Genomic DNA, 13946 nt, shown 5'->3' with positions numbered 1-13946 from the left:
CCGATGTGGGACTCGATCCTGGGACTCCACCGGGCAGATGCTTAACCGCTGAGCCACCCAGGTGTCCCTAATTTTTTTCAAATAGGAAATACCACATGGATCTAGGAATGGACTTCAGTCAGGTGCCTGTGATGGTGATTACAATGACCCAACATGTACCAGGTTACACAGCTTGCTTAGAGGCTGAAGGACATAAATCGAGCCTCAACCTCCACTTCAAATTTATATCGCCTGGACCAGTTCAATTCTAAGGAGACCCAGACAGGGGAGCATGGGGCTCTCCCTCCAAATCCAGCACATGCTCAATGAGCCACCCCAACCCCATCACCCCACCACCCCACCCATGAGGATGAGAGAAGCCTCTGGAACCCATCTTAACTATTTTGTTTGCTTGTTTTTATAGTTACAAGGTCTCCAAGCAAAAATGATCAGGTCTTTGTAGATAAGACACTGTGTTTCAATGGATATTTGGGTCCATCTAGTGGAATTTCTGACACACCAATATAATGCATGGAGTACATGTGTACATGGTCTGCATGGAGCAAGTGTAAGTGGTAATAGAAAAATGTCCATCAAAATAAGTGAGAATCACTGATGTCTTGGCTCATGCCAGAAAAAAAAAAAAAATATATATATATATATATATAGCTTTAGCAATATGCTTCTTTGCCAGGAAGGACCATAAGCCAATCCTGTCCCCTGAGATTTCTATACATTCTTCAGAACCAGAGGTCTTTCACAAAATTCGGAAACACTGTGCCTCTCATCCTTTCAAACCAGCTCTCAGACTTGCAGAAGGCACAATGGAAAGGCCTAGCTGTTGACGTGTGTGCCCTGCACACGAGCAAGGAAAGGTATTTGATCGTGGAGGCTCTGAAGAGAGATGAAAGAGGCCAAATTTGACTAATCAACAGGTCACATTTCCCACATCCCTCCACTTCCCAGTCTGGGCTCTGAGGAATCTATGTAGCAGGGGCTTTCCATCCAATGGGCCCCCAGCCCCCTGACGGTCAGCACAAGCATGGAGGGCACCGGGTCAGGAATGTGGCAGATGCTGACGGCAGCCAGGACTGGACGCCCCTGCTAGTGTCGCCTGGACATGGAGAGCCCCTGCCTCTTGCTGAAATTCTGTCCACTGGGAGCAGAACATGGTAAAAGGGAGTGACCTATGCCCACCTCAATACCAGAGACTTTAATCTGTAAAATATTATGGATTAAAATTAAAATATCACAATACGAGGAGGATTTGGAGAGAACTGCCATCTGGGGAGCGTCAGAGCTGGGACCGGCAGCGTGGGCCTTTTGGACAGGTCGCCAGGGAGCCCTCAGCGCACCTTGCCACGCGGCTCGGGAGTCCCGTTTTACAAGCAAGGGAGCCAGTTCAGGGAGACCAGGTGTGTGCCATTCACAAAGACAGTAAAATAAAAGTAGGATTTGAGGGATCCCTGGGTGGCTCACGGTTTAGCACCTGCCTTCAGCCCAGGGCATGATCCTGGAGTCCTGGGATCGAGTCCCACATGGAGCCTGTTTCTGTCTGTGTCTCTCATGAATCAATAGATAAAATCTTTTTTTTTTTTTTTTAAAGGCAGGATTTGAGCCAATGATTTGTTGAGTCAAGTATGTTCTTTGTCCCAACCCCAAAACGTAAGCCAGACGGGCCCAGAACGTGGCCTCCATCACTCTGGACACCTGCACACCGAGCAGCACAGAAGCAGGACTCCCTGTAACCCCAGGGCTCTGCCAGCAAGAGCTCAGGGTGGGGAAGCCACGCGTGAGTGTCCTTTCAACACCCAGCAGCTGCAACTGCTGGATTGAAAACCAAATAAATAAACCCTAAGACCAAATTGTCTGCGTGAAGCCCTTGGATTTCAACCTCCATGTAAACTGTTGGACAGCATGGCAATTGGAATGTTTTTCCAAAATCAGGGTTCAAGGGAAGAAAGGATATGTAGCACCTAAAAGGCTGAATCATACAGGTGTCCCTGCCAGAGAGAGGGAGAGAAGGAGGAGGGGAGGAGGAGAGGGGTGAAGGGGAGAGGGGTGAAGGGGTGAAGGCAAGTCCGCGTAGCTCGAACATTTATCTTTAAGGAGCTACAGCAGTCGTGATTTCTCACCCACAAGACCTTACTCACTTAACGTGTCGAGATGTACGATGAAATGTCTGCCACCTGGACGGCACAATCATATCACAATGTACCACTGGTTTGATCTGAAAAAAAAAGAAAAAAGCAGGCCTGAGACTTCAGTTCAAACTGGCGAACACCTGGTAAATACCAATGGCCTGCAGAGCACGGCCCCAAAACCTAAATGAAGGCAGGGAGGCCCCAGGACGGGCTCCAGGGAGGCTGGATTCCCTGCTGGGAGCAGAACGGGACTCCCACCCAGCCAGGCCAGGTGACGGGGATGGGGGTCAGTGGCTGTGGACTCCAGTGGGGGTGAAGGTCCCGTGCGCAGGTGCAGAGCACAGTGGGCTGGAGCAGTCACGGGAGGTCGGGGGAAACACACCGACCAGGGTGCTAAGGGGCGCCCAGCAGCTCATCGCCCGGCAGGTGTCGGGTGGGCTCCCCAGGTATGTGGCTCAGGCAAATTGTGGGCGCCAAGAATGACTGAGGTTTCTTTTTTTTTTTAATTTTTATTTATTTATGATAGTCACAGAGAGAGAGAGAGGCAGAGACATAGGCAGAGGGAGAAGCAGGCTCCATGCACCGGGGCCCGACGTGGGATTCGATCCCGGGTCTCCAGGATCGGGCCCTGGGCCAAAGGCAGGCGCCAAACCGCTGCGCCACCCAGGGATCCCATGACTGAGGTTTCTGAGTTAGGCTACGGGGGACGAGCTAAATGTCCTGCCAGGTGGTGAGAGGGCCTCCCCGGGCTCCCCGATGCTTCTCTTCCCTGCGACTCCAACCTAAGGGGCTGAGCCACCCCTGGGGCCTCATTCACCTTCAGCCTCACGCCCCCCAGGGCCTAGACCCTCCGGGGCGACAAGGATGGGAGCCCTGCCGTGGACAAGCAGAACCTCTCTTCCTCACGGTCTTCTCCTTTAAGAGTCCGGAAAAGCAAGAGGAGGGGATTGCGCCCTTGGCGCACTGGGGGATTGAGCCCATGGCCCCGCGCAGCCCCGGAGCTTCTCGAGGCCTCTCCATCAGCACCCCTGAAAGTTGCCCCAGCTGTGTTCCTTCCCTGTCACCCAGCCCACCCAGCTGGAGAGCTTGGGGCCTCATCACCCTCCAGCCCTCCATAGCCCAAAAGCCTCCCCGGGCACACGAGGCCCCCACATTGCCTCTCCCCGAGTGCACCCACCTCATTCCACTGCTCCACGTAGGACCTCGGCAGCACAGGGCCTTTGCTCAGGCTCCTGCCAGCTCAGAGCCCATGTACCACGCACAGCACAGCCACTCCATGCCAGCGCTAAACCCATTCCACCAAACACCCTCTAATGACACCCTCTAATGAGTGGGTCGCCCAGGCCACATGCTGCTGTCCCTGTAAGGTGGCCCTGCTGCACAGTGAGCTCCTGGCTGAGATGCACGAGCCACCCTTCCTCACACCAAGGCCACTGGAAGGCCTGACCTGGAGCCACACCCCCGGAGCCCTGACCTGGAGCCTCACCTCCCCAGAGGCCTACCTGGAGCCCCGCCCCCAAGAGCCCTACCTGGAGCCCCGCCCCCGGCACTGCTGCACCTGCACACCTGCTGCTGCCCCTCCCTCACCAGTCTCAGGCCCACCATGCAGCTCACAGCAGGGGACGAGTCACTCTGTACCGGAACCATTAGCTGCAGGCCTGGGGCTGGGACTGGGGTCCAACCACGAACCCCTCCCTCATTCCCTTGCTCCTGAGCCTTATCTCTGCCCCGAGCGCGCTGCCTCCCTGAGCTCCTCTCCCTGCCAGGCCTGCAGCTGGGAGAGGCTCTGCCCGAGGTGGGCACCGGCGCTCGGGGCCCTGCTCCAGCAGGGAGGGCAGGAGGGCAGAGGCCGACCGCCCGGGCCCACAGCTGGATCCCCCCACTCCGCTTGCCTGGACATCGTCTCCCCCAACCCCGCCTGCCTGACCGCCTTGTGTCCCCCCGCACCTGCCTGGACGCCCTGTACACCCCCACCCCACCCGCCTGGATGCTCTGTCTCCCCCCACCCCGTCCTGCCTGACCGCCCTGAGTCCCCCCACCCTGCCTGCTTGGACGCCCTGTCTCCCCCCACTCCCTAGTCCTGCCAGGCTGCCCCGCTCACACCCACACAGACCACCCAGACCTGTGACATTGTCGCAGCTCTCCCAGTTACCCCACGTGCGTCAGAGTCACCTACAAAGCTCCTTTGCCAAGAATAACACCGACCTGTGTCCTCCGGGTTCACCATGAGAGGGACGAGGGAGCTGCATGGACCATTAACAGGGGTGACAAAGTTTGGGCATCTCCTGCTCTCCCCGGCACTGGTTTTTAAAAAGAGGAGGAGAAAATGCCATTCTGGGTCTTCTGAGGCCCCGAGGAGGCAGGGGGCCCGCCGGGTAGAGTGGAGAAGGGTCAGAAGGACGAGTCACGGCGAGGTGACCGAGGAGAAGGCCCGTCCAGCACCTGCTGCGGCTTGAACCACCGAGTCAGGAGGGAGGGCTGCCTGAGAGGCCCGGACGGGCAGAGCAGGCCACGGGCAACCGCAGGTGGGACGAGGGCACGTGGACCCTGCAGCCCAGGCCTCACATCCAGCCCGCCTCGCCCTGCCCCTGCCCGCGCGAGCCTGCGGGGCCGATGGAGCCCTGAGCTGAGTCCAGTCCTGTCTGCAGGGGGGACGACACAGCTTGCAGGGGCCTGTGAGATAACAGAAGACGCGCGACACCACACCTGCCCCGTAGTGATAACTCCCCATGCAGTGAACCCGAGTCTCCCAACACATCAGACAGAGATGCAGAGAGATGGCAGGACGGAGAGAGACACAGAGAGGTGGTGGGACGGAGAGAGATGCAGAGGGATGACGGGATGGAGAGAGATGCAGAGATGGCGGGGTGGAGAGAGACACGGAGAGATGGTGGGACGGAGAGAGATGGCGGGATGGAGAGAGACGCAGAGAGGTGGTGGGACAGAGAGACACAGCCTCTGGGCATCTGCATCTCACTGAGGCCCCGAGAGAATGCTGGTCTGACCCACAGCCAGCTGCTCGTCCCCCCACTTCCCCATCTCTACCCCAGAACCTGGGAGACACTGGGGAGTCCCTTGCTCCTTACAGCCCGCAGCTAAACCATTAGCACGTCTCCGCCTCCCCCCATGCCCGCAACCCCCCCCCTTCAGAGCCATACCCCCTCCCCCGCGGCGCTCGCCGTCCCCGCCCCTACCGTGCTGGCCAGGCGGCTGTCCTCGCATCCCACCCTCACCCCCTCCCCACACGGGGCAGAGTCGCCTTTGGACACAGCAGTCGCCGTGGTCACCCTGTGACTCAGCCCCTGTGGCGGCGATGGCTACTCGCCCACGACACCCCCTCCCCTCCCGGCCTCCCCACACCACAGCCCCGCACGCACTCCTGCAGCTCTTGAACATCAAGACCTTGAGCCTGGAACGTTCTCCTGGGTCTGCACACCTCCCTCTTCCCTGCACGAGGAAGTCACTTTGGAAGCAGCTCCTCAGAGAGGCCCTCCCGGACCAGTCACGCCCTAGATTCGTTTCCACCACAGCATTTAATACTGTCTTAATGTTCGTGCTTATTTATTTACCTATTATCGATTCCTCCTTATAGGCTGCAAGCCTCCTGAGAAGCAGAGCTCTCGACTGTCACATGGGACAAAGGACCCCCAGAGTCCGAAGAGCGAGTGGCCCACAGGAGGAGTTGGAGAAGGACGCCGTGACTGTGAATGAATAGACGCTGTCACGGCAAGTGATAAACAGCCCTGCTCCTCCAGGAAGAATCCAGAAAACGCAAGGTCATTGGAGACCTAGAGCCATGTCACACCATCTAGAAGATTATATCCACCTGCCTGCTGATAGCAGCACCATCAAAGCCTCGAGCATCAATAGCTACCATGAATTTACTGACCTAGTTTAAAAACAAAACAACAGAAATTATTATCTGCAAAATTCTATTAAGGTACAACTACCCTAAGAAACAGCTTTCTGCTTCATCGCCTCAAATTATGGAAACAATGAGCTAATTGGTTTTTTATGTGTTAATGATTCATTAACCCTGCTATCACCTGCCTAATTAAATAACCCCAGCAATTAAATACATGATTCTGGATTTTTTTTTCCTCTGAACTGCATATAATCTCCTAAGAAAGCTCATGTGGCTTTCTGTAACTGTCTGGCGGTGATGACAGCTTCAGAAATCGTGTCACCCATCTGCCTGAGAGGCTGAAGGGCTCAGTGGGCTTTGTGGCTCCTTAACCAACTGTCCGAGGTAATTAAACCAAATCCACACCCACGCCAGAAGACCCTTCAGGTTACCGCAGGTGTATTTCCGGCTCTGGCTTACTAGGCCTGCTCCGCAGCAGGAGTTGCATCCACACCTCACCCTCAAAATAACCAGGCCAAACACCTGCGTGTAAACAACCCGAGCTGCTAAGAATCTTCACCAAGAACACACCGTCGCAAAGCGTCCTGGCCGTAATAAGCCATCAAAAAAATATTTTATCGTAGATTTTAGCAAACTGGGGATTTGAACCTCTGCCAGCGGGGCACTTAGGAGGCTGTGTCCTGAGTCTGAGTCATCCGCGATTCGGGCACTGGCTCCATCACCTTCAATTTTGATAACCTTGAACGGGCTGTGCACCTGTGTCCTCGCGTGCGAATGCAGACGAAAGTGGTGCCTGTCGTGTAAGGTCTGCTTTCAGGATGTGTGACAGGAGATGAGAAGGTGCAATTGTGGGGCGCTCAGCAAAACGCCAGGAATGCGTTAGGAGCTCAGCTGGGAGCAGCTGTGGCGGTGGGGTGGTGGTGGCGGCTGTTATTGCTGTTAGCCTCCCAAGTCTCTAGTCTTGGCACCTCATCCAGCTGCTCCGACTACCCTCAGTGAACATCCTCACAGCCTGTTTGAGGTGCAAGACCCCAAACAAAAAAGACCCAAGTGAGTCTAGCACCAAGAAAAGACCCCGTCACGTACCCACATCAGGGGGAGAGTCTCATAATTAGTGAACGGTGCTCATCAGGGTCTGGAGCGTGTGCTGTGCAAGCTGGAGTAACAGAGAGGCTCCTACACCACTTAACAAGTGGCCCTTTGCTTAGCCTAAGGGCCCAAACAGATATACTTGTAAAGGGACACACAATGGCCACAGGTCACAGAAACCCCACGGAAGGTACAGTGGGCTCTCCTTTGCTCATTCTGCCCATTAAGGAAAAGGTCACCCTGGGCCACCTCCAAAGGCACTTCAGTTCTCGTTCTGAGATCCTCTGAGTCCAAAACAAACAAAACCCAAAAAATCAGCTTAAACTCTTTCCAAAAACGTCCAAGAATCATCATAGGTTAGCCATTCTGGAGCAGCGAGGTGCGGGGTGGGAAAGGCAAGCAGGTGGGGAATCACGCTTCCCCCACCCTGGCACCATTGCCTATAGAAATGTGGCAAATCTGAGCAAGCCCTCGGCACCTCTGCAGCCCTCCCCCGGCTTTTACCATGTGGGCACTAGATGGGGAGACCAGGCAGGTGTGTCTAAGACACGGGGGGACTCAGTCGGTGAAGCGTCTGCCTTCAGCTCATGACCCCGGGGTCCTGGGATGGAGTGTCAGGCTCCCTGCTCAATGGGGAGTCTGCTTCTCCCTCTCCCCTCCCCGCTGCTCACACTCTCTCTCCATCTCTCGCTCTCTAATCTTAAATAAATAAAATCTTTTCTAAAAATATAACAAAAATAAAAATAAAACATGGCTGGAGAAATAGATTCTTGGCCTTCTTGGTCATGATGATGATGAATTTTTATTTCCCATTTTTTGGAAAATGTCGAGTTTTTTTTTTACATTCAATAAAACAGAAGAACTATGACTGGGGTTTTAGAATTGACTCATCTGATACCATGTACCTTGTAAAGTTCTATCATGATTCTAAAAGTTGGGATTGCCGCCCCCTCCCGGCATGTGGAGAGGGCCGCAGGGACGCTGCCCAGACCTCCCTGGGGGTTTCTCCATGATGATGGCACAGGAGGGCAGGTCCCTGTCTGGGTTCCTGCGTGCCCTCCACGACAGCGGCTGCGCTGGATGATCATGAGCCTTGAGTGGAAGTCGCAGAGCTAGAGGAGCGGAAAGGCTGAGGATGGGCCAGGCCGGCATTCCCAGGTCTCTGGGGAGGCCTGGAGACCAGCCACTCGCCTGGAATCAGCCAGGTAGTTCAGAGCAGCTGACGCGAGAGCTCCTGCCCCGACGACAGCCCCTGCTCTGCAGCCGAACAACGACAACAGCAACCACTGTCCACTGAGCTCCTAAGTCACCTGGGGCCTCTTGCTAGGCAGCGGGCCGTGGGTTGCCTCATTTTGTGTTACTCTTACCAAGAGCAACAGTGTTTCCCACCTAACTACTCCTATATTTCAAATCCTATTGGTTTGGTGATTTATTTCTTCATATTGTAAGATGCTTTATCTTCTCCAAACTATTTTGACTGCCAGCTGCTCCTCGTACACCAGCATCTCTCTCGCCCGCTCTCCTCATCCCACCTCGGCAACCTCAGGCCTCTTCTTCAAACAGAGGGGCCACAGTATGCAAAGCAAGCAATCACCCAGCGAGCATCCATGGGGTAAGCTCAACATTTAGAGAACATCCTTCAATGACTCCTTTTGGAAAAAATAAAATAGTAACACATGAGACCAACCACTCCGACGGGCCTGGTGTCAACCGTCTACATCACCATACAGTCTCAAATGATGGCATATGAATAAAATAACCAAAAAGGAAGAAAGAAGAGGGAGACTAAGAGGATGGAGGATTAGGAAAAATGCAAACAGAAGCAGAGAAGAAAAGAACGAAAGCAGAGTGAGCACAAGATAGCACATTTAAACTTCACCAGTATCCCCAGGGTCAGAGGTGGTTAAGTCTGCTCCCATGTTCACAGCGTGGGTTAGAAGAAATAATGAAGCTGCTGACAAATGCCAGCCAATGGAGGAGGAAGTTACCCGCATCAGCTTCCATGGCGAGGCTGGGAAAAGCAGGTCTACCCAGCAATCGGCAGACAGGGGAGGAGGAGGCAAGCAAGCAGGTCAACACCGCTTGGTGGGCCCAGGTCACACCCAAGCCAGTCACTCCCCTCCTCCGCCTGACACCACAACAGAAATCTCCATCGTAACTGGAGGGAATGATGCTGAGTGAAGTCAATCAGAGAAGGACAAACAGTATACGGTCTTATTCATTTGGGGAATATACAAAATAGTGAAAGGGAATAAAGGGGAAAAGAGAGAAAATGAGTGGGAAATATCAGTGAGGGAGACAGCACGTGAGAGACTCCTAACTCTGGGAAACGAACAAGGGGTAGTGGAAAGGGAAGTGACCGGGGGGAGGGGGTGACTGGGTGACGGGCACTGAGTGGGGCTGAGCACTGGGTAATATGGGATGGGATGAGCACTGGGTAATATGCTATATGTTGGCAAATTGAACTCCAATAAAAAAAATTTTTTTAAATCTCCATTGTTGGGCCAAGACGCTGTCTCCACAGTATCTCTGACAAAAATGCAAATGCATCACATGGCAGAGAAAGAAAGTCACTCCCTCCTGTGACAAAGACATAGTAACCATCCATGAAGGCCTGAGCCCTGGGAGGGAAGGGCACCTGGGGGGAGCATGAGAGGAGAGCGATGGGCTCAGAAAAGAAGTGAGGGTGCAAGTCACCCCACACAGAAGCATGGCTCCCTACCCAACAACACAGGAGAAAGTTCAGAGCAGAACCAATGAAATAGAAAGCAGAGCGAAGAAATTGAGAAAACCAATAAAGCCAATCGTTAGTTCTTCAAGATTGTTAAGATTGATAAAACTATAGACAGTAGCACCTGGACAATGGAGAGAAGACACAAATGACCAGGAATGGTAGGCATGAGGGAGGTCACATCATGGGATCCCACAGATGTTAACATGATAAAAGAACACTATAAACAATTTCATGGGGCACCTGGGGGCTCAGTCAGTAAAGCTCCAACTCTTGGTTTCGGCTCAGGTCATGATCTCAGGGTCATGGGATGGAGCCCCGCATGCAGCTCCACATTCAGCAAGGAGTCTGCTTCTCCCTCTCTCTCTCTCTCTGCCCCTCCTCCTGCTCCCACATGCCCACTCTCCATCTTTCTCTCTCAAATAGATAAATAAATCTTTTAAAAAATAAAAGGGAAATGACTTCATGCTAATAAATTCAACAACCAAAATGAAATGGACAAGTCAAAAGAGACAAACTAACAAAGTTCACTCAAGAAGAAACAGACAACCCTAGGAGCCCTGTATCCAGTGCGGCAGCTGGATTTGTAGTCAAAAACCTTCCCACAAAGACAACTCCAGGCCCAGTTGACTCCACTGATAACTTCTATCAAACATTTAAGGAAGAAATGATACCAAAACTAGAGAGAGACATTACAAGAATAAAAAGCTACAGACCAGCATCCCTCCATGAACATAGACATAAAAATTACAAACAAAAGTTTAGCAAATAAAACCCAACAATGCATAAAAAGGGCAATATTTCACAGGTGGGGTCTGTCTCAGGAATGCAAGGTTGGCTTAATATCTGAAAATCAATCAATGTATTCATAATATTAACAAACAAAAAATGAAAAGCCACATGATCATCCCAGCAGACACAGAAGAAGGCCTGCCATTTCTAATTTAAATCTGAATCCTACATCCCACGCACAGGCCTGACCCAGCCACAGTGGGCACCGTGTTTTATCTTGTCCGCCTTCAGCCTTCTCCTCCTCCCTGCTCTTCCAGGGCTGGGCTGGAGGGCATGGGAAGGACAGCGTCTACTGTGATTGGAGCCGCTGCAGCTGACTTCCTTAGCAGGTGTCCAATGTGGCAGGTGTCCAATCAATAAAAGACTAGTCTTTTAGCTCATTATTATATTATCCCCAGAATTATGGGTATGTCCCCCAAGAAACACAAAGACATGGTGTATTAAGTAATGGTAAGTAATCAGATATTGGGGCACCCAGGTGGCTCAGTCAGTTAAGTGTATGCCTTCAGCTCAGGTCCTGGGATCAAGCCCCACGTCAGGCTCCCTGCTCAGTGGGGAGTCTGCTTCTCCCTCTCCTCCCTGCTTATGCTATCTTGGTCACAATCTCTCTCTCTCTCTCTTCTCTCTTCTCTCTCTCTCTTTCTAATAAATTTTAAAAATATTGTTTTAAAAAAGTAATCAGAGATGACCAAAAGGGGGTAAGGTAAGTAGTTTAGGTGAGCAGTAGAGATAGCAAGAGAGAGACGCCCACCGGTATGACCTACAAACCTCAGCCCTATGACTCTAGCCCTCCATCTTCGTATGGGACAGAAGGACCCAGATCTTAATTTCAGGCTATCTTTAGGGTCCACTCATGGGAACAGATTTCTTGGACCAAATCTTCCTTCAGTCAAAGCTCATTCAAGGTTGGCTACACCACAGATACACGTCCCTGAAAATACTACACTCCCACCAAGACAGAATTTACATATCCAACAACAACAACACAATCTGCTTTCAGTGACTTCTCCCACCACTTGTGCTCTCTCTGACTCTCACTCTCTCAAATCAATAGATAAAATCTAGAAGAAGAAGAAGAAGAAGAAGAAGAAGAAGAAGAAGAAGAAGAAGAAGAAGAAGAAGAAGAAGAAGAAGAAGAAGAAGAAAAAGAAGAAGAAGGGGAGGAGGAGGAGGAGAATCACACACCACCTCCCACCCTCTTTATTCAGGTGGCCCTGAACTTCTGTCACTGCTAGGAGTGTTTCTTGTTGGAAAGTTGCCCACTGCCCTGGCAAGTCACAGTTTAGGGTGGGTACATGACAAATATGACTTGATTCATCACGTGCCTTGCAATGCAGACCCTAAGGGAACAGCTCAATGCTTCTGAGGGCTCATGCTTGAGACCTGTGCTGGAGCTCCTAGGCTGCCCTTTACTGGACCTCGGGCACAGATCCCAGGGCACACAGAAGCCCTGCTTCTTTAAACTGCAGAGGGAGGGGACCAGCATGGATGTCTTCCTGGTACATGATACATGTCTCACCATTCAGCCGTCACACCAGTTCACGGAGCAGAAAATTCAAAATACCAAAACTACCACTGAGAGAAGTAAATACTCTTGAAATCTCACCTCTGAATACCCAACAAAATGACAAGTCTATGTTTAAAAAATAAATAAAAACCATATTACATTCTAAATATCAACAGGATATCTTGCTTAAAACCTAGCAATTTCTGTTGTTTATTTTAAAAAGTGGATCTCTTTTATACTTATTAAATGGATTTTTTTTTTTTTTGCTAAGAATCAGGTGATGTGAACAGAGTGATGGAAAGCTCCACCCTGTAGACCTTTCAAAAGTCTGTCAAGCACAACAATGTCGAGAACTGGGGCAAATCTTTAAATTTAGCATGATAATTAACTTCAACTTTAAGTGATGGACCTTAAAATAGCCTTTCCTGATGCCTGTCTTTCCAAATCCCCCCAAAACAAAAGTGAAGACTTTCAATAAATAATTGCACAAGTGTGTCTCAAAGATGACGGTCTTCCTAACCACGGTCTTAGAGTATTTTTACTGACTTCCATCATGTTACGAAGTGCTTTGATGAGTATGACAAGCTTTTACAATGAATTCGGGCTTTGAGAGCAGCATGCCCCTATGGGCATCGCCTACAAAATGCTGATTTTGTACAACTGACATGATTCAATACTGACACTCGATATTTTCCCAGGTCACCCCATTTATCCCATCTTTAATAATTAGCAGTGAATACTTACTTCCTTCAACTTTCTCATCTTTGTAGGTTTTCTGGGCACTATATGAATATAACTGCAAAAGAAGAAAGAAAAACCTAATTAGAAGGTAAGTATCGAAGTGGAAGATGGGAGCCTCTTCAAGAGAGGACTCCTTTTTGGCATTCCCATACGCGACTCCACAGCAACTTAAAACTAGAGTCAAGAGGAGCATGTGGGATGTTGACACCCAACAGCAAGGTCACCACAGGACCATGTCACACAGCAGCTGCCATTGACACCACCCACAGGAAACTGCCTCCTGAGTGACACTCTTTCCTTCCCATATCCTTAATAATCCAAAAGGAACTGTATCAATCATCTCATTCAACCTCCTTATTTACCAGGTCACCAAAGGGCCCAGAAGTGAGCTCACCCAGCATCCCTCCTGTGCAGCTCATCACCTGCACCACCACCACCCCCCATCACACAGAATTATATCGTTGTCCCCATTCTGCCAAAAGTGAACACCAAGAAGAGTCACCAGCATAACACCTATGTGAGAACTTCCAGAGAGCTCTCCATATGCCTCAAAAATAGGACACATATTTTTTCATGATAATAAACACCTTAATTTTAATTATATCTTTTAAAGTCTCTTTCTGATTTAAAAAAAATTACATATCTGAGATTGGTGTTGTTGTCAACAGTTTTAGCAATATTCAGACAGGTATGGACCAAGAGTTGGCAGCTAGAAAGAAAAGGGAATTAAGTGTTCAGTCGAGTCAGGAGTCACGAGCCAAATGCCTACAGAGGCCAGGCAGGTAATGACGATGCTTACACAGGGCAGCATTAGGGAATGCTGGGGACTATGGTGAGTGCAAGCCCACTTCCCATCTGAGCTGAGCAGAGCTCATTGCTCCAGGACACTGTTTTCACATGGAAATGCAGACAACTAAAAACACCATCCTTTTGAACAATCAAATCCTCTATTTTTTTTTTCAATAAAACTAAAATGTCGTGCTATTACATGAACACCCTTGTTATAAAACGTCCCAGCCAACTCACAGCTTTGAAACCCATGGGACCCAAGCTACACGTGGCCGCCCCAGATCTCTGGCTTACCACCACTCCTTGCAG

The 13946-nt window shown here is 50.9% G+C and overlaps 1 protein-coding gene across 10 annotated transcripts in view; it reads right to left on the bottom strand.

Annotated features, from left to right (window-relative positions):
- The window catches only part of DCDC2C (doublecortin domain containing 2C), a 94024-nt gene that overhangs the window by 73134 nt on the left and 6944 nt on the right, over positions 1-13946 (bottom strand). For all 10 annotated transcript variants that reach the window (XM_049095719.1, XM_049095716.1, XM_025454753.2 and 7 more), the window contains exons 2-3: positions 12852-12903; positions 2133-2209 (exon numbers count right to left, since the gene is read on the bottom strand). In XM_049095719.1, coding sequence (XP_048951676.1) covers positions 2133-2209; positions 12852-12903 — 129 coding nt within the window. The remainder of the gene's footprint in view (positions 1-2132; positions 2210-12851; positions 12904-13946) is intronic.

Source organism: Canis lupus, chromosome 17 (assembly GCF_003254725.2).
Source record: "Canis lupus dingo isolate Sandy chromosome 17, ASM325472v2, whole genome shotgun sequence".
Lineage (NCBI taxonomy): Eukaryota > Metazoa > Chordata > Mammalia > Carnivora > Canidae > Canis > Canis lupus.
This window is presented reverse-complemented; position numbering and strand designations above follow the sequence as displayed.